General features: G+C 40.5%; 1 protein-coding gene across 6 annotated transcripts in view; it reads right to left on the bottom strand.

Moving 5' to 3' along the window:
- DCLK2 (doublecortin like kinase 2) overlaps window positions 1-21,586 on the bottom strand; it is a 152,211-nt gene that overhangs the window by 53,909 nt on the left and 76,716 nt on the right. For all 6 annotated transcript variants that reach the window (XM_067035637.1, XM_067035638.1, XM_067035636.1 and 3 more), the window contains exons 3-4: window positions 4,345-4,447; window positions 799-900 (exon numbers count right to left, since the gene is read on the bottom strand). In XM_067035637.1, the coding sequence (XP_066891738.1) occupies window positions 799-900; window positions 4,345-4,447 (205 nt within the window). The remainder of the gene's footprint in view (window positions 1-798; window positions 901-4,344; window positions 4,448-21,586) is intronic.

The raw sequence follows: 21,586 nt of genomic DNA, 5'->3' as shown, positions 1-21,586 counted from the left end.
CTAGAGAAAGTCGGAGAGGTGCTGAAGAAGCCAGCAGTAGAAAAGTAGAACACCCCCCAAATTCAGTATTTTCTAAAAAGGTTGATGCTTCAGACAGTTTTTATTAATACTACTTTCACATGTTCTAGATTTGCCACATGTAAAATCACAGTTTTTTCACAATCCTTTCCTCAATGGGAAATGATATCAGCAAAATTGTAACTACTAGAAGCGAGCCTTACAGAATCAATATATCAAGATTTGGGGAATAATTTAATTCTTTAAAAATGTCAAAAGGTGTCAAAATTATGACAAATCTATAGGCTCAACATCTGAAAGAAACTTAGAGGTAAGTCTGACTCTGAAATAAGCAGTGCTACTTTCTAACAATAATCGTTGCTCCTGTTAAATTGCTCCATGGTGGAAAAGCCTGTGGAAATTTATCAAGTAAATACATTGCTGTTAGGCGTGTGTGTTTATGTTTTAAACCAGGAAGATAAGAAAATATCCACAATCTTATAGCACAAAATTTAAAATGCAGCACACAGTGGTCAAAATGTGAAACACTTCAACATAAATACAAGAATCTAGATCAGATTGTTCTTGAGAAAACGTGTCAGAACAAAACCAAGTGTTCGGACACTTATTATAACTTTCAGAAACAGACTTAAACTTCTGGATTTAAAAATCATGTCATGTATATGTCATTCTGGAACCTGGCTGCATACAAGGACGGGAAAGACTACTAATTCATATTAAAGAAAACTGCAGAATGATCTGCTCCTTTTGCGACTATCCATTTCCTTTCCCTTTAACTACCTGAAGCTGGTGATTTGCTGCGTCGAGAAGGCCCAGGGCTCTTGGATCCAGAATACTTAACAGCTGAGGAGCGAGAATAAGATGACTTCAAAACACGGCATTCTAGAAAGGAAGGAAAGTGCTTTAAGTAGATCTGGTTTTAATTCTAACCAAAGGAAGATCACAGATCACATGTTACAGTAGTTTACTGCCTAGAACATCTTTCCTATTAATGTTAAACAACTTTAATATACAGAGCAACTGTCCCAAAAGCACACCTGAGGTTACCTTAAATTAGGCTTCACACCTTGTGACTCACCTCATTGTTCCAGATGGAGCTCTTAATAAATACAGAAATCCTGATGTCCTAACTTGATTCACACATACCCACAGCCTAATCTACACATGTGCAACCTTGTATTATTATTTTGGTCGGTAGCATTGAGAGGCAAAGGCTACAACAAAGAGTTCTCTCCAAGTCTCTGATAACCTTATTTTCAAAGGGTATAAGACTCTAATTTATGAACCCCTTACTGTCTTATTTTCCATCTGCCCAAAGCATCAAAAATGAGAAAACTAGCTTTGAACAATAACTTTGGTCTTTCCATAAATTGCCAAATAAATTAGCATGTAGAGGACCAGAACTGATTAAACAGCTTCAATAATCACTTTTAATTTGAACAGTTAAGAACCTGGTTTCTGGAGTCATGCAGATTTGGGATGAATCATGGATTTGACTTTGCCAACTGGTGGACCTTGGTTAGGTCTAAGTCTCAGTTTTTTCCCGTATGAAACTGGGATGAAAATAAATCTGCTTCACAGGCTTCTTATAAGGACTCAATTAGATAACATATTGTCTGTAATTCACATTAAAATACTTCAATTTACACAGAAAGATTAAAATGTGGGTTGGTTTTAATCTATACCCCAGAGGCAGTAAATTAACAGGGGAAGTATACACTAATCAGGAAAATACACACCAGGGAGGGGCTGCAGTAATAGCAGCTTAGTTAATTAGCAGCACGGATGTTGGCTAGCACTCCACTGCTGGAAGGAGTGGTGTGCGGGTTAGTTAGAACTTCCTAAAGGCACTGCCACTCCCTTGTGAGCAGGATGGGTAAATCTAGAAAGCCCATAACCAGAACTTCAGAATTACCCCCAGGGTAGGAATCTGAGCCAGTCCTGCACCCAGCTCATGAATGGAGGGTTTTGTTCCTTGACTAAGACCAGCTTAGCTGAATTCTATGGATTTTGAACAGAGTTTTAATGTAAGATGTTGTCAGCAGTGTAAAAGGACAGAGTTGGGACTCATCAATATTACAACACAAGTTAAATAACTGATTTTTTTTTTTTTTTAAATCTTTGCCTCCTGAACCCAACCAGGACCCTATGGGGTCCTGGCACAGAAGCCTTTCTGTGTTCCCCGTTTCTTTCCTTTCTTTCTTTCTCTCTTTCTTTCCCTCTCTTCTTCCCTCCCCCTCTCCCCTCCCTCCCTCCCTCCCTTCTTTCTTTCTTCCTTCCTTTCCTTCCTTTCCTTCCTTCCTTTCCCTCTCTCTCTCTCCCTCCCTCTCTCTTTCTCTCCCTCTCTCTCTCTCCCCCCTTATCAGCAACCCTGCCCTTGAACCACTGCTATAAAACTCCTCACCAAACCCCACTGGGTAGGGACACAGTTTTTCAGGGAAGGAGCCCACTGTGTCCTCCCTCTGCCTGGCAAAGCAATAAAGCTGTTCTTTTCTACTTCACCCAAAATTCTGTCTCCGTGATTTGATTTGGCACCGGTGCACAGAGACTGAGATTTCAGCATCACTCCTAGTAAATGCACTTGTGGCAGAATTAGGTCTGAGACTTGCTTTCATCATAAAATTTCATGACCTAATGGTGGTGATATAATAATAACATTAACAGCAACAACAAGGATAGCACATACTGTGTAATGGGCACACTTCCAACTGCTTTACACATATGAACTCATTTAATCCTCACCAAATTTTATGAAAAAGCCACTTTTATTATCCCCAGTTTGCAGAAGGTTAAGTAGGGATCAAGAGGGAAGAAATCAGTAGCTTTCACCCACTTCTAATTATTGGAGTTCTTTGGTAGTCAAAACAACAAAAAACTATGAACAATTCAAATAGCTTAGGTAAATTTACAACATACATGTAAAGCCCTGAGTACAATGCCTAGTACATATATAGTAAGTGCTCAATAAATGTTCTATTGCTGTTGTTGCTACCCAAATTAACTTTACAACCTGGAGTATAATATTATTGAGTTTCAGAGTCTCAGCTTTCAAAATGACTCATACTGACATCGAAGAAATATTATGAAATGAAATTAAGCTACAGTCAAAAAAGATGTAAAATACAGATGATATGTAAATGCACGTTTTTCAGTAAACCCATGAGAACGGGGAGAGCATTAGCATAAATAGTATTGGCAATTCTTTAGGGACTTTCTGGTGGCATTACTAATCTAAAGCAGGGTCAGTACAACAGAGTATAAGACAGTACAGAAACCCCCAAGAAATTTGGCAGCAGTGGAAAAAAACGATGAGTAGATAAATGAGCCCCAAGCACAAAGTAGATAAACTGCCCCAAGGTAAGTGACATAGTGTAACAGGAAAGAATTACACAAGGAAGTTTGATACCACAGAATGTATCATCTTGAATTTTAAAAAGTCTATGTGTCACCATATTTATTTGGTAATATGTTTCTGTAATTTTGGACTGTCCGAACCACTGCAACCGGAAAGGGTTTACCACCAGTTTAATTTTTGAAAAGCCAACTTTCCTCATTCATGAAATTAAAGAGTGGGACTGAATCTCCAACATCCCTCTTCTCTGTGAAATGTTATGTCTGTATGATTTTATCTCATTTAAAGATGCAGTTGACTTTACTATCGGCTAAGATAATCACTAATACTGCAATAGGTTTAAATTAGTTCCAGACAACAGATAAGAACAATATTCCCAGGATCAAAATCATCTGAAATCACTGAGGTTATTGCTAAATAGTTGAAAACTCCATTTTTTGGCTAAAATTAAGAGAAAGGGATTTTCTTATCCCATCAATGAAAATAGCTTTATTTTTCCTGCATATATAAACAATGCATGCTATATATTTTTTTTAAGTTGCGAACAGAGCAATGAGATAAAAAGAAATCTGAGATAATCACTATTAACAACTTACTAGCCTTTTATGTATCTCTTTATGGACATGGAAAATGTATAATGAACTGTTTCAGGTTCAACACTATCCATACATTTAAGGTGGCATAGCCAGGCACCATTCTGGAAGAAGGTAGGAAATCCATTTCAGAGGCAAAACAATGCAGTAAAAAGAGATGGAACCAACTTGCTAAAAAATGAAAACTATTTCACTTGAATTAGGTTTTTTTGTTTTTTGCAACTAGGTAAATACCTTCATGTTATTTTCTACTTTCATTAATTCAAAAAGAGTACCGCCAATGCCATCTTTCTTCAACACACCAGACCACTTAACGTGCACCAAGTGAGAATCCCAAGCCTCCATTTCAGGGTTACAAAGATGGTCAATGAATTGCCTTACCACTGTGATCCAGGACAAAGTCATCTTGGGCGTAACGGAATTTTTCAGGTCCACATGCAATAAAAACATCATCATCACCAAAAAAGTCTTGCAGACAAGTAACCTAAAAAAAAAAAAAAAAAATCATGTCCAAGGAATAAATTAGAAACATTAGAAGTGAAACAAAAGTCAGCAAAATTAAATATATTTTCTAGCCTCACCTATAATACTGAGTCAGAACGAAAAACTATTTAATAGCACACATTTCCAAGCATTTCACCCTCCACAGAGCACTTCCACACAATGTCTCCTGACCGACCTCAGAACAACAAAACGAGGGGCTCCTAGCTGGCATCAATGTTCCTGTTTACAGGTGAAGTCAAGGGCATCCACAGGAGGCTCAGTGATATATTCCAGGCTTCCCATTAACAGGTGGCAGAGCTGGGGCTGATGGAGCTCTCTGCTCCCAGTTTACTGGTCTACCCTTCTTCTCTCCTAGCAACTCCATGTCCCAGCCGTGTCACCTTGGGCATGACGTCTCTGTACCTTTGGTACATGGCGCCTTAGGTTGTCCTGAAGATTAATATACGAAAACCACTTGGAATGGGTGCCAGGCATATAGGTACTCAATGTGCTAATACCTTCACCACCACCAACATCATTAAGATCAGAGGAAGACTTGCCATGAAGCTAATGATGGCCCTTCCAAGGCCCTGTACCTAAACGTAGTCTTAATTTCATATTCTTTTTTCACCCCGTCCTCCCCACTACTGTATCAGTGTCAGATCCCACAGAACCCGGACCCACCCCAGGGAGCACATTCACCCCTTCATCCCGGTGGTGACAAGAAGAACCATCTTCCAGGACTTTGGATATAAACAGGCTCCAATTGTACCTGGTTTTTTAATGGGATGTATGATACGATTTCTTTTTTAAAAAGTACTCCTCTCCCAATAATAATGCAGTTTAAAATAAAAAATCAGTGCTCTAGTACTTGAAGGGATTGAGAACCTCAATAATTCCTTAAGTCCTCCTGATCACTATTTAGCTTTTTATTGAAAAAAATAAATCTCACTCTAGAGTTAGAAAAAAATGCTCTAGAGAGAAGATACTGAACTATACACAATAAGTGGAACAGGCATGGAAACTGTTCCAGTCCTTCATCAACCAAGATGTGGCTTCTGTACTTCACTGAAACTCAGCTCAGGTCACAGTGTTTTGAAGGCGTGTTTTAGTCAGTTTGGGCGGCTACTACAAATTACCATAGACGGGTGGCTTAAGTGACAGGAACTTATTTCTCACAGTTCTGGAGGCTGGAAGTCTCAGATCAGGGTGCCAGCATGGCTGGGTTCTGGTGAGAACCCTCTTCCTGGTTTCGTCACATGGAAGTGGGGGGACAACATAGGAGGAAGCCAGCTCTCTCCTGTCTCTTCTTATAAGGGCACAAATCCTATCATAGGGGCTCCACCCTCACAACCTCATGCAACCCTACTTACCTCCCAAAGGCCCCACCTCTTAATAGCATCACACTGAAACCAAGCAGGACCCTGTGGGGCTCCCGGGCACAGAAGCCTTTCTGTCCCCCATTTTCTTGTTTGTAGGGAACAGACTCCAGCCTCCATGACCTTCCCTGAGTTCCAAAGGGCAGATCTGAACAGATGCTAATCAAGGGAGGAGCAGCCAAAACACCACCAGAGGCCAGATTAAAGGAACCCGAGAAGCTCATCAAGAAGTTACCCGAGATCAGAGTAAAGGAGGGCAGGCCCTGCACACCCTGATCTTATCAGCAACCCCACCCTTGAACTACTGCTATAAAACTCCGCATCAAATCCTCCCAGGTGGGGACACACAGTTTTTCGGGGCAGGAGCCCGCCGTGTCCCCCTTTGCCTGGCAAAGCAATAAAGCCATTCTTTTCTACTTCACCCCAAACTCTGTCTCTGAGATTTGATTCGGTGCCGGTGTACAGAGGCTGAGCTTTCGGCACCAACACAGGGGATTAGGGTTCCAAGATATGAATTTGGGGGAGACACAAGCAAGCAGTTCATAGTAGAATAACATTTTTCACCGTTCCTGTGAAAACTGTTTCTCTTCATCTCAGGTGGCGATCACACATACCCCTTCATCCTTGCTAGGATCCTGGGAGTCGTCCTTTCCTCCCTTCTTCACCAATCCCTCACATCATTTTCCCTTCCTACACGGCTCCCAAATGTTTCTGTCTGTACTCCTTGGTTCAGCTCTCACGTTCTCTTGCCTGGGCGCCCGCCACTGCCTAGTAACAGGCTTTCTGACTCCAGTCTTTACTGCTCCCATGTTCCAGTCATCACCGTTCTCGCAGGTGTGGAAATAAATGAAGACCATGTGGGCACATGCCGTCTCTTAAGGTGCCAGGGTGCCCGCACCATTCCCAGTGCTCACCAACCTCCTTCCTTGACAAGATAATGCTCCTTCACAGGGCACACAAGACCGACCCTGCCTGAGCCTCCAACCTTGTCTTTGCCATTTCTTCTGCACACCTGTTCCCCGGCCACATCATGACTTCTCTGGGCTCCCTGCCTGTATGGTGCTGGTGCTTCTTTTTTGTTATAAACAGCATTATTGAAACTTCATTCACAAACCATACAATTCACTCATTTAAAGCACAGAATTCAATGGTTTTTAGTATATTCAGAGTTCTGCAACCATCACTACAGTCTATTTGAGAATATTTTCATCATCTAAAAAGAAACCTCCAGGCCCACTACCATTCACTCCTCATTCCTAAGCACCCATAATCTACTTTCCGATTCTATGGATTTGCCTATTCTGGACATTTTATATAAATCAAATCACACAATATGTAGCATTCTGCAACTGGCTTCTTTCACTTAGCATGTTTTTAAGGTTCATACTTGTTGTAGCACATATTAGTACTTCCTTCCTTTCTGTGGCTGAGTAATATTCGGTTGTATGGATAGACCCCATTTTGCTTATTCATTCATCAGTTAATGGACATTTGAGTAATTTCTACTTCAGGGCTGGTTCTTACTACTATATTTTTCCCCATGCTGTTTCTCAGCCTGAAGTGGTCTTTCTGACCACTCTTTGGTGCCGTGACCTCTAGGTAGGCAATGATATTTCCGATTCATCATTCCCTAGGGTCTAGGAGAATTCTGGCTTTGGTGGATACTTAATACATGTCTGTTGAATGAACTGTGGCTTGGTATGGAGCTGCTCCTATTGGAATTGAGTTCTCAGACACAGAGTAACTTCTCTGGGGTGAGTGGTGCCACCGATGCAATCTCCACTGCCATCTCCACCACCATCACTTAATGTAAGAATTTAGGCATCAGAATTTAGGCATCACTTAAGCTCTCAGAATTGTCTCTCTGTGTTGCATATGTGTTACCTCATTAACCCCTGAGGTTGATACTATTATCACTCCTCATTTACAAACAAGAAAACGGATCTAGAGTGAGCAGTCTGCCCCCACACAGGTAATGAACACGAGCACAGGAATTTGGACACAGGTCCTCCACATCTATATCTCTGCTTTAAACTTAACACCATGGTGTCATGTACACACTGCTATATTTAAAATGGATAACCAAAAAGGACCTACTGTATAGCACAGGGAACTCTGCTCAATATTATGCAACTAAATGAGAAAATAATTTGAAAAAGAATAGATACATGTATAACAACCACTTTGCGACACACCTGATACTATCACATTGTTAATCAACTGTAGTCCGATATAAGATAAAAAGTTAAAATAAATAAATAAACTTAACACCATGGTGCCTCCCCTTATGTGGAATCCCAGAGTTCATCTTTCTACTTTTATCTTTTATTTTGCCGAGCTGCACAGCATGCAGGATCGAACCCCAACCAGGGATTGAACCCCATGCCCCCTGCAGTGGGAGTGCAGAGTCTTAACCACTGGACCACCAGGGAAGTCCCTTTCTACTTTTACAGTTCTTACCACATTCCACCTTGTTTTATAGTCATTTATGTCTCTCATATCTCCCACTGTTTTGTTTTTTACACACATACATTTAATAAATGGTTCTTAAATGGAACTGAATCCAGTTTTACTTTCTTGGCCAAATAAAACAGACATCTACCAAAGTTTAATCCATTTTTTAAAAAATCAACAGTTCATTTGTTTTTGTAATCAATTCAGCATGAAAAAATGACAACTGATTTTTCTAAAATATACCTGTATGAATGTCTGTTTGAAAAGTCAATTAATTTTTAATTGATTTTATTACAAGAAAACATTTCATCTTGTACTAAATTAGTTGGTATTTGAGTAGAATAAATGCCAAAGTAAATAATTAAGTTGCCTATTATGTGGAATCAAGGCATTTATCAAGTCTAAGGAATATAACAGATCAAAAGGTGGTTTATTCCCCCTCCCCCAGCAGTTCTGTCTACTGATAGTTCTTCCTAACCAATTGTTTAATGATTTCACCTGTATAAGTTTGGCTTTCCAAATATGGTTTGCATAAGATGTCTGCATCCCTTTAATTCAGATTCTAGCCATTAAGTACATATCTGGTTAAACAGTTAACCAAATTATATAATTAGCAATTGGTTCAGATTTACCTCAAATAAGTCATCACTACTCTCAAGAAATGACAGGTGTCATATAAATGATAAACTGAGATAAGCAAACATGTATTTTGGCTAATTTTATTTTATTAACATGTACTCAGGATACCAACATACCTCATAAAATATTAAACAACTCCTGTTTTCATTCATTCAACAAATTTGTATTGAGAACTTATGTGCCAGGCAGCATGCTAGGTGCTACAGAAACATCAATAAAACAAAACGAAACAAACAACAACAACAAAAAACAGAGCGAGAGAGAAATCCTTGCCCTCATGAAGCCAGTGTGAGTTGGCACAGGATAAAAATGCGTAAGTAAATGGATGCAATTTCAAAAGGTGATAAGTGCTACAGAGAAAAGAAAACAAGGATGGGGAATAGTGAATGCAGGGCATGGGTGCTGCAATACTAAACAGCTTCACTGCAAAGGTGACATTTGAACAAAATGTTAAGAGAGGTAAAGGAGAAGCTGCATGAATGTCTAGGGATGGAGGTGGGAGGGCAGTGTTCCAGGAAGCAGAAGAGAGTATTCAGAAGCCTTGGCAGGGTCACGGGAAACAGTCCTGGAGCACAGTTAGAGGGGGAACAGTCATTGCAGGAGAGCAGGTCAGCAAGGTGACGGAGGCAAGCAGATCGGGTAGGGCTTTGTCAGCTGCTGGTCAGGACTTTGGCTTTCCTCTGGGTGAGATGGGAAACCACCAGAGGCTTTGGAGCAGAGGACCGTACAACACGACTTACTTTGAACAGGATACACGGCGCTCAGACCAGACTCTAAAAGGGCAAGTACAGATGGCAGCGTAGTTGGAAGCTATTGCTACTCAGGCAATGAGAGTGGCCTGTGCCAGGAGTGGATGGAATGAGAAGGCTATGAGGACCTGAGAGAAGAGAGAAGAATGTGATGGCTCAGGGTTTGGGGCTTGAGCCACTAAAAGGATGGGCCTGCCATTAACTCTCACGGAAGAGTACAAGGTAATGGGCAAGGTTGGTGGTGGAGAGGATGCCCACGAATTTAGATTTGGCATGTGAGCTGCGAAATGCCTATTAAACATCCAGGTGGAGGTGTTGGGTGGAAAGGTGGATATCAACAAATCTGAATTTCATGAGAGAGATCTAGCCTGGAGATATAAATTTGGGACTCACCAGCCTATGAACGGTATTTAAAATCTTGAGCTCAATTACAGCAATTAATGCACATAGGGAAGCAGTCTAAGCCCTGAGTTCCGAAGCCCAGCAACTTTACAAGGTCAGGGCGAAGAAGCAAAAACAGCAAAGAAGACTGAAAGGGAACAGTCATCGAGGGAGGAAGAAAAGCGAGGGCCTGTAGTTTGCTGGAAACCAAGCTAAGGATGTGTTTCAAGGAGGAAGGGCAATCAGCTGGGTCAATGTTACTGACAGGCCATGTAAGATGAAGACTGAGAAGTGACCACTGAATTGAGAAACCAGGAGATCACTGGTCCTGAAGATCAGAAGTAGTTTTGGTGCAGTGGTCGAAAAGAAAGTCTACTTGCAGCACCTTTAACAGAGGACAGGAGAAGAACTGCAGACAGTGAATGCAGACAACTTTTTCAGGGAGTTGCGACTGGAAAAGTGGAGCAGAGGAGTGGGGAGGGGGCAGAAGGAAGCAGGGAGTCCACGGTCAAGAGAGCTTGTTTTCAAGACGAGAGAGATAACACAAGTCACTATGCTGTTGACATGATCTAGCAGGACAAAAATGGTGAGGCAAGAAAGGGAATTGCTAGAGCTGCATCCCTTGGTGCGAGGGGATGGGATCAGTGTGCAGGAGGAAGGGCTCCACTGGCACGAGACTGTGGTCAGTCTCTGGCAATAAAGAGAACCAGGTGGAAGCTGCTAGGTGGGGACATGTGGTGGGGGTGGGAGAGCTGGTGGATTGCTTCCTGCTTCACTGAGAAAGCTTGAAGCAAAGTCATCAGCTCAAAGTGAGGCAGGGGCCGGGGGTGGGGGAAGGAGGAAGTACAGCAGACTTGTGGAGAAAAAAAAAAAAGGTGTGGAATTGCAACCTGTGATTGTGGGGAGAATGAATGGGGAGGGAAATATGACATGCCTGCAGGCAGCAATAGGGGCGCATTCAGGGTCCCACAGCCTGCATAATAGACATTCTTGGTTCTAAAACTAGAAAGCAGCTACCCAGCCGATACGGCATTTTAGAAACATCAAACCCTTTTTAAGCTGGAATTGTTACCGTTTCGTGGGGTTGCACCTGACCGGTCAATAGAAGAAAATCGATAGGAACACAGATGATGCAAAAACCTAGATTCCACCGATAATGAATAAATAAGGAATGAATGCGAACTTCTCTCCCGCTGCTGCTGCTGATTTAAAATACAAGTCCCTGTTCATATTTTTCACAGTGTAAACGTGGACTGTTATGCACTGTCATTACTATGTTTAACTAAACCGTAAACCTAAAACACGCTAGAAACAGAACGCCAGCAGGCAGAGAAGGAAGTTGATGAGCATGATTAAAGGTGAGCTAAAAAACTAACAGGCACAGAAGAATGAGGAGCAGATTTCAGTTCTGTTTCTACTTTCATTGTACAGGATAACTCACTTATGGTATTGTTTAAACTACAGATGTCCGTGCAGGAAGCACAGGCTCAGCACCAGCTTTGCTGGGAGCAGAGGACCACCGTGCTGCACCTCCTCCCTTTCATACAGGTGGGACCTTGGGGAGATACTTAACCTCTCGGAGGCTCATTTCTCTGTCCACAAAACGGGCAGCAGACCAGTTTCATTTCGTCTTTAAGGGGAAAATGTGATAGTACGTGAAAGGAGCTGGTACGTGTTATTTCTTCATTTTCATTAATTCACGGCCTCAAATGTTTTTTAAAAAAATTTAACTTAATGGATAATCTTTTCTTTAAGTATACACAAAAAAATAATAAGTGCTTTCCTACAAGTTCTATAAATTAGATATTTTCCGAGAAAAAAAAATCACTGACAACTCGGAAAGCTGTCTGTCACTGATCATATTCACTTGTGGAAAAATCACTGCCTCCCAAATTAAGATATCTTAAGCTCCCAGAAATTCTACATAAAAATGTGACTCATGTAATATACGATAAACACATATAGGTATACATATGACACGTAAAATATATATAAATGTTTATATGCATATATTAAAAAATGTTTCTACCAACAGCTCCCTAGAATAATTACAAATGAGAAAAAGAATTAACTTAAATGTAGTATATCAAAGCAAAGCATTGGCTTATATCTATGGATGTAAGCTATACCTATAAATGCCAACATTTTTTGATAATATAAAGACAGAACTGTAAGCATATCAATCTAATTTTATGCCAAAATTATATTTGTGTAATACTAGCCCTCCATGTAATGCAGTCATTACTTGAGCATGCTTAAATTTCACAAGCATATGGGACCACATATTTAATTGTTCTGCACAGTGCCCCAAACTCAGTTGATAACTTTTCAAAGTAAAACATCTGAGGGACCTCCCTGGTGGTCCAGTAGGTGAGACTCCACGCTCCCATGCCTCAACTAAAGATCCCACGAGCTGCAGCTAAGACCCGGTGCAGCCTAAATAAATAAATAAATATCTTTAAACCTGATAAAATGCTCAGGGTCTGATGTAAGCTAAAATAACTCTCTCTCACCAATGGAAGCCACATTAGTTTACTACCGTACATTCAATCTAACATGAATCGTGTCCCTACTATATGCCAGGCATAAACAAAAGGCAAGAAGCACACAGTCGAGTGGTGGAGATGAACAAGAATAGTAGTAAGTACCATCAAAACGTTACAAGAAGAGAATGCTGTAATAGAAGAACACCCCAAAGAAATAACTTGATGAAAAACAGCATCCCATAAAACATTTAATACCTTTAGAATATTTCATATGTTTGGACACTTAGACAATTCTACCTTTTATAGTTCTTTTAAACATATTTCTTGTTCTTCAACTCTGGTGGTCTGTTTGCTCCTTTTATCATACATTTTTAAAACTGGCATTGAACACTGAGTTATGGGCCATGTCACTAAACCTGACTCAGAAAAAAACGTATCAATACCTTGAATGATGTCTCAAAGTCATTCTTAACAGGGTGAGGAAAAGCATATCAGTTTAGAAGACCTCCGATGGTTTGCTTCTAAATTCTTTTTTCCATGCAAGAAGCGCCTCACGAATAATGGATGTTCTGTGGCTTACAAAAGCAAGCCACACACACGAAGGGAAAGTAATAATTCTGCTAAGGTACAAAATTAAAGCCATCAGCAGGCTCTAAGGGGGAAATTTCTATTTCTCATCAGACTGAGAAATTATGTATCTACAGGAGCATGTCTGAGTTTTCCAAATGAATGTGGGCCGTTTAAAAACAGTAATTTTTCTATCCTTCAGTCGACAGATTAATTAGATCAGGGTAAAAAGGTGGCAGCCATAATTCCAGTGCTAGTTCTTAATAGATTGCCCCAAGCACTTTTTCTTTTTCCTTTCTCTGTTTGGTCTCTGTCAAAGGATACAGAAACAAAGGGCTTGAGGTCTGATAAAAATACTACGCATGTATTAGGAGCATAATAAACCTTTTCCTCCAAAGAAAAAAAGGTGGAGGACACAGAGATGTCATCCTCCCTCGACACTTGGTTTCTGAACTACAGAAGGTCTCCATTTCCTGACCCCCTAGCACTCTGGAAATCTTGTGTTTCTTACCCTTTCCAGAGTTACAAAGGAGTTGTTGGTAAAGCAGGCTGGATTTCTCTAAGATCACTTCCTACTACAAAGTTGTATAGTCTAAGTATTTTAGTTTCTAAGCAAAGCTTATTTATATTTTAGGACAGTGCTTTCAGAAAAGTTAAGTGCATTTTTCTGTGAGAGAAAAAAAGGAACACTGTTATAAGTGGGTAAACAGCAATGTCCATTTGGGATTTCTTTCTGTTCGTTTCAGCTTCACATTTCCTCAAAGAAAGCATCCTCAACGCAATCTTCATGCCCTCCAAATCCAGGTGTTGCCTTAACACTTACTCTGTAATTTGCCCAACATAGATACTATCATTGAGGCAATTGCCTGCTTTTTGCGCCTGGACCTCTTACCGGAGTGCGAGTCCCACACATGTAGGATCATTGTCTTGGGCATCACTAGAATTCTAGCATAGTATCAATACATAGCACCTAGCGTGTAGGATCTGTTCAGTAAATTTCTGTGGAATTAATGAAATGCCCTGAGTCCCTTTTCTTCCAGGTAGCCCTCCCTAGAGGCTCCATCTCACACTCTTTCTATGAATTCTTATCAACCTGTTATCACGCAAGGTAGTCTTTGTTCCCAGATTTATGATGTTAGTTTTCTATGCCAACATAATCTATAAACTCTTTGACCACACCAGTCAAACCCTTAGCTCCTTATAGGAGGTATTCAGCAAATACTTGGTAATCAAATTTTGGCTCCGGATACCTTAAAATACTCATCTTAGATCATGTAAGCCCTTTCAGGAATTAAATCTCATCATGATTTTAGAGTGATTTGAGAAAAACTGCTTATGAACTCTACTACTGCAACCACTTGGTAGAGGAAAGCATTTGCAATTAATCTTGCCATTTGGTGCCATTCAAAAATACTTGGGGTTCTATCAAATAAGGATCTCTTGAGATACTTTTGAAGCCTATTTTATGAAAAATCTCCAAGACCTGATAAAAATGCAAAACAAACATCACTGGATCTCAGTGAGAGACTAGTTTAAACTAACGTCAACTTATCTAAATAGAATCAGGGTCAAAATCTTAGCACCTTTGAAATGTCTACCTTTTGGAGCAAGGATCGCACTTTATCAAAGGAATAATGGCATGATGGATATCAGAAGTAAAAAAAATACATGTTGGAATTTATGGGTTTTCTTTCATTTTAACAGTGTGTGTATAGGAAAGAAAGAGGAAGAGAGAGAGAGAACAAACGTCCACAGTTCCTGTTGAAATCAAATGCTTTCACTATCAGGGTTCAGCTTTGAAAGGTGGCCTCTACAGAAGAGTAGTTAGGCAGCAACATTTTTTTCTAGCTTACTTCTAAAGAGGATTTGAAGGAGCTCCAGAAAGAAAATCCAGTAAGTGGCTTATATTTGAAACTAAAATTATTATATAGGCTTTTAATGGAATTGCATCGATACCCTTGCTTTTGTTTTTTCCTAAGAAATGGTCACATTACAAGTCATAAACTGCCTAAAAGAGAACTGCATTTTGAACCCCCCATAGACTATTGTACCATAATTTTTCTATCATATAAACAAACAGAAACATAACTTTTTTTAATATTTAAAAAATCCAAAGATCAATTTTAATATACAATAAAGGATAAGCCTAATGTTATAACTGCCTGAGCCATTACCTTCCTGTTTCTATTGCTAGCAGGGGACACTTTTTTTTTCATACACTGCCCTTATAGATACTTGAAAGCTATAAATTCAGCAGATTGACTTCAACATAACTAGCATTATCCCAGACACATACCACTACCACCAATCTCTCTCTTTTTTTTTTTTAACCAGTTCTATCTCTGGAATATAAGTTCTGTTTAAAATGAACAGAGAAATCATACCTGAAACAAAGAAATAAAATAAGTCACTTGGTTCTTCCAAAATGCTAGAAACAACAACCAGAAAAATAATTTCACAGGTCAGTCAGCAGGGGCTGGGATTCTCCCCATTTCTTTACCCTCTACCCAGAATACAATCAGCATAAATAGCCTGCATTGTTCCCAGTAAATGCTGGCTAGCCTGCAGTCAGGGAAGGACTCCTTTCTACAACAAAAAAGAAAGCTACTTAGAATAGCAATGTTTTTCAGCTTCCCGTAAAACCATTCAGCTGGGTACCCACCAACCATGTGGCTGCCATGGAAACAGAACTGAAGCTAAAAGATGACGGGACTTACAGTAAAGGGCTTCTCAGCGGCATCTGCAGACAACTCTCTACATTTAGTCTGCTTTCATTTAAAAATACTGGACCTAACCTTCCTTTTCTCACTGTGGCCTCCCCATAATAATGATGATTCTCCAATCAAGACTAATCATAGAATCTTGAGGCCAAAGATTTGTTTCAGGAAGAAACCTTGAAAAGACCTTGAAAAATTCAGCGATAGTCAGCTACCAAACGTTATTCTGGAAGGAGAGACAATGATCACTCTTCCTATAAAGGAAGTGATTTCTAAACTGACCCTCTGACTGCCCCCCACTGAGGGCCCCAGTCTTAATTCCTACAGAAAAACAAAAAAAAGTTTCAAATCTACTCCAGAGATTTCCACCAAGGGATAGAGGCTGGAGAAAAATTTTAGAAGAATTCAGGTGAAGAAGTCAGAAGAAATTTATTAAACCAACCATCATGAGTTTTCCTCTAATTCTGAAGTGGGAGCCAAATGTTTTCAAGCAGATGTGACTAGAACTTTGTGTCAATGTTCCCTAGCACTCGGGCATCTTCCAACAGTAAACAAACAATGAAATCCTAAGTGGTACAGAAGAGGCAACTGAGAACCAAAATGAAGGTGGCAATTTTCTAATCCAAATTTTTCTGTTTCCAACAGAAAGTGAAAGGGGACAAGCACGCGCGGCCCCCTCACCTGCACACTGTACACCACGAATCTCTCATTTACACATCAATTTCATTGAACCCCCAGAACAACCCTGTGAAGTGGGAGTGATTTTTCCAATTTTACAAAAAAAGAAACAAAGGCTCAAAGAGGTTACGTAACTTGATCAAGGTCACACAGCCAGTGAGGGAGGAGCTGAGATTTGAACTCTGCCTGTCTGACTTGGAATGTATCCTTTGTACTTGACCACACACTGTCTCCCTAAAGAAGAAAACAGTGTGATTTACAATCTATGAAAATGGCATAAGAGAGTTTATAGAGATAAGTCAGAGAGGTTTTTATACTTGTCTAAAACCCAAATAACCAGACCATTTTTCTATGTCATACTTTTATGAAGTAAATGAATGGCAAGTATGTAAGTATATATCTAGGATTTTTTTTTTTTTTTATGGATCAACTTCTAAGTAATGCCATAAGGTCAGTACAAGTTCGGGCCAACCTCCTATACTTTAGGGAATACTGAATATATTCTGAAATTGATATCTTCAAACAAACTGGCTAACTCTTACTAAAAACAAATTACAAGCACAAGTTGGAATCATATGGTTTTTCAGAATAGGACTCCATTTGCTGCCAGACTGGAGATTCTTAGAGTATAATATGTAGTAAGAAATATTGTGACCTTTAAGATTTTAACATAAAGGCAAAACCTGCAACACTTCCAAGAAATTCATTCTCTGCATACAGTTTAGCATATGGTAAGCACATTCAGGTAGTAAAGACCCTTGGAATCAAGACTAAGAGAACCATTAGTGAAAGGGGTATGGAAAAACTTGGTCAGTTAATTCCATACTTATTCTGGAAAACACCAACCAACCACTCAGCACTATCAGAGCAAACACCATTACATGCTCTAATGTAGTAGGGTTATTTAGGTTTGTAGGAAAATCATCCCTATCTTTATTTTTTTAATAGTTTTTTTTTTTTTCTTTTTTGGCTGTACCCTGCGGCTTGTGGGATCTTAGTTCCCCAACAAGGGATAGAATCCAGACCCTCGGCAGTGACAGCATAGAGTCCTAATCACTGGACCGCCGAGGAATTCCCCCTTATCTTTAAAAAACGAATCATATCTGTTTTTTTATGTTTCTTTCATCTTTTTAAAAAATTAATTTATTTGTTTGTTTGTATTTTTGGCTGTGTTGGGTCTTTGTTGCTGTGCGTGGGCTTTCTCTAGTTGCAGCGAGCAGGGGCTACTCTTCATTGCAGTGCACGGGTTTCTCATTGTCGTGGCTTCTCTTGTTGCAGAGCACGGGCTCTAGGAGTGTGGGCTTCGGTAGTCGTGGCGCATGGGCTTAGTTGCTCCGCCGCATGTGGGATCTTCCCGGACCAGGGATCGAACCCGTGTCCCCTGCACTGGAACCCGTGTCCCCTGCATTGGCAGCCGGATTCTTAACCACTGTGCCACCAGGGAAGTCCTGTTTCTTTCATCTTAATAAAGTTATTTTCTTCCTCCCTTGCCATCATGCTCTGTCTGAACCTTCACTTCTTGTATCAAAAGAACCACCCCAACTACTCTGTTAGCAGTCCCTCTGCCCACTTCTAATTCACCATATTTAACATTCCGGACAGCTACCTTAGGTTTTGTGAACCAGCGTAAAGGAAGAGTAAACTAGGCGAGAATTAGAGGCTTTGATTGTAAGGAAAGAAACTTTAGTGCCCAAATTTTACACCATCTAATGACAAAGTTCCCTTTGTATATTTCCTAGTTTTAAGCTATGGTCCAGCCTGCTGAGTAGGCTAGATTTGAGTCCAGAATAAGTAGGCAGCTCTGTGCTGCAGAAACCTTAAGATGTTGCTTTCTATAGCTACATCTATTTTCACCATGACAAGGAATCAAAATTTTCATTTTCATTCCAACATCAATCCTACATGAAAAGCAATGAGAAAATTTTTTCCAACACAGTCTTCTTAGCAGAGGGAAGTCTCACTTTTATAGCCGAGAAATCCTCTGAGTGAGTTATATGCCTGGGGCTATTTAGAAATGGAAAGCATGCCATCCGTTTGAATCATTTAGGGCAACACTTTTAAAACGAAAGCGATATTGGCAGAGGCAAATACCACAATTAGATTTTCTTGTTTAAAAGGCACCTGTTCCTGAAACACAGCCAAGACTTGTTACGCTAACATATACATAACTGATTTGCAAGTTGTTAGAGCAAGTCCTTCGTTTAGGAGGACTTACAGCAAGATAGCAGCAGTCAGAGTCATCAGTTTATCAAAGATACAAACACCTGACAGAGGAGTTGTATCTATCGACTGTGCACCAGCTACTCCCATTTGTGTGAAACTTTAGAATGAAGGTAGAAAAATCTTTTTGTTACTTTTTCATTTTAAGGTAATTGAATATATTTAGGACCAAAGAGTAATGTCCAGCCCCCAGAGTTAACAAATGTTATTTGGTCATGTTGGCCTCAGACCCCTTTAATATATGGAAATAAAACATAAGTTAAAATCTCTTTTGTTCCTGGTCCCAAGCCCCATCCCCCTCCTTCTTGCCCGCCTTGCTTCTCTACCACCCCAGGAAAATATTATGACATATTTAGCCTGGGTCCTTCCAAGCCATGTTTTTAGACTTTGTATTATAGACAACCAGCAATATTGTTCAGTATGCTGTAAAAACTTTATATAAGTTATAGCATTCTAAATACATCATCCTGAAATTTGCTTTTTTCACCCGGTATTGATTTTAAAATCTAGCCAGGCCTTAGTTTTTCTTATTCTTGTTTTTTTTTTTTAGCTCATTAATCCATTCCTAAAGTTTTTGTTTTTAAAAGATTATCATTGTACCATTTAACATTACTATTTTTGATTGCAAAGATAAATTGCACATACCCTCAAAACTTTAAGAATCTTTCAGATAAATGCCTATTTTCTCAGACTATTCATTTCAGTTTATATATTATAATCATTAGGGTGACCAAGTAAGTTCCCAGATAGAATAACAGATGTGTGAGTCAATTCCTCCTTTGCCCACAGACTTCATCTCCAACTATGAGAAAGGAATGTGCAGCAAATGCTTGACATTTAGGTCTAGAGACTTAGGCATAACTGTTATTCCAAGAACAGGGTTTCTTGACACCAAAGGAGTATAAACTCTGGAAAAAAGAATTTTTAAATTACTAAAACTTAAAATTATTCATGACAGGGCTATATCTACGCTTTCAGAAAAGAAAAGTCTGCAAGATGACTTAAAACTACTAATTCATAGGAATAGATCCTTCCAAAAGACAAAGCAAAGGAAGAAAAAACCAAAATCATATGTCAGATTTATTGTACACTATAACACAAGACAGGTTTTAAAGGCACAGGAAACTTCTGTTTCACAGGGAATGCATAAAAGGAATCCCTCCCTGAAGAGTTCCATAAGCTGGGAAATACTGATGAACTGTATGCATGTAGAACTTCTTATCTTTTTCTTGCATCCAGAGAGATGATATTCTTTCAAAGAAACATCTTTGTATTTTTTTTTTTTTTTTGCAAATCTCCGGGGGTGTCAATTAAACTGGGACTGGGACCAGCGAGTAAGGGAAGTTGTCTGTAAGCATTTATCATCAAGTTATATGGCTTGCATGGGGAGCCAGCTGTCTTAAATAACCATCCCCTCCCTGGGGCCACTAGTCTGGGCAAGAATGCTACTCATGTCAGAAACTCATGTCATGAGATTAGATTTGAATGGAAAAGCAAAGGGAACGTGGTCTCTTTTCTCCATCTGGGATTGATTATTCCCTTCCCAACAAGGAGGCTGTTATTTAGCCTGAAAAGAAGAGCCTCCTTCCTCCTGGGCCATTTTCCAATCCATCGTGGCACCTGAATGACTTGAAGAATACTCTGCCTCACCACGGCTTTAAGGCCGCTCAGCCTCTCTCCAGGAAGGCGTTTGGGCACATTATTTCTCCAACAATATCAGCAGAAGTTACCCTTAAATTCTCGTGGTGTGGCAAGGCACCTTGGCAACCTAAGCAGGTGGCTGAGGCCGGATGGAATGTCAAGATGGGGGCTTAGGTAGGTCGGCATGAGCTGGGAGCAGCGAGCAGGATGGGGACGACATCTGGCACCTGGAGACTGTGTCCGTCTTTCTCCACACTGTCTGTACCCAGAGCACCAGCGCCATGCCTGAGTGTAGACACACAGGGAACGTTTATCCAATGGCTGAGAGGATGAGCAACCCAGAGGCAGGGGCTCCAGGTCCAGCGGCTCATAGCATTAGACTCGTGGGGGGCAGCTCTTAGCACTGCATCATGGTGACGGCCATGGAGCACCAGGGCGCTTAGAAAACAGACATGATCGGAAGGGGAGAGGGTGGCATGACTGCACAGTAGTAATGATTTGAACACCAGCAGGATCCCAAATGAGTAAATAAACCCCACCCCACCTATCCCCCGCCACCATAGCTGTTTGGCTCTAGCAACTTAAAAGACTTGAATGGAACATTCCCAGCTTACAGTCGGGACAAAGATAACTGGGACCCCGTGTAGACCCCAGTATCAGGAGCCCTGCAGACAGGAAGAGTGTGCTGAGAGAACAGGGAAGGAGCTAAGGAAGAAAGAGGCAGGAATACTTCCACTTACTAAAACATTTAGAAATGTGAGAACGGGTTAAGGTAATCATTCTACACGTAGGGCAGCAAATGATTAAATATAGACAAACTATAAATTAAATTTATTCGGTGATATTTTTAAAGACTAAATATGAAACCTTCACCAATGTGAGGTCTGGGCCAAATAGCCCACAGAGTCTGCACCAGCACCTCTACTGGCTGGTGACAAGTCCTGGCAGGGGACCGGGGACGATTCCTTCCTTCACAGTCTGGTTGGTAAAGGGCAGCCCTGTTCCTCATCTCCATCTCCCATGTGTTCTGCCTCGGTCTGGCTTGAGTCCCAATTCCTCGTCATAGTGATACAGTTGACGTGTGAAGAACAGGGGCATGAATGGCGCCGGTCCACTTATACGCGGACTTTCTCCAATAAATACTACAGAACTACTACATGATCCGCGGTTGGGTGAACCTCGGATGTGGAACTGTGGATGTGCCGGGCTGACTGTGGGACTTCAGCATC

The sequence above is a fragment of the Kogia breviceps genome, chromosome 6 (genome assembly GCF_026419965.1).
Source record: "Kogia breviceps isolate mKogBre1 chromosome 6, mKogBre1 haplotype 1, whole genome shotgun sequence".
Taxonomy (NCBI): domain Eukaryota; kingdom Metazoa; phylum Chordata; class Mammalia; order Artiodactyla; family Physeteridae; genus Kogia; species Kogia breviceps.
Note: the sequence above shows the minus strand (reverse complement) of the source record. Positions and strands in the feature narration are given on the sequence as shown.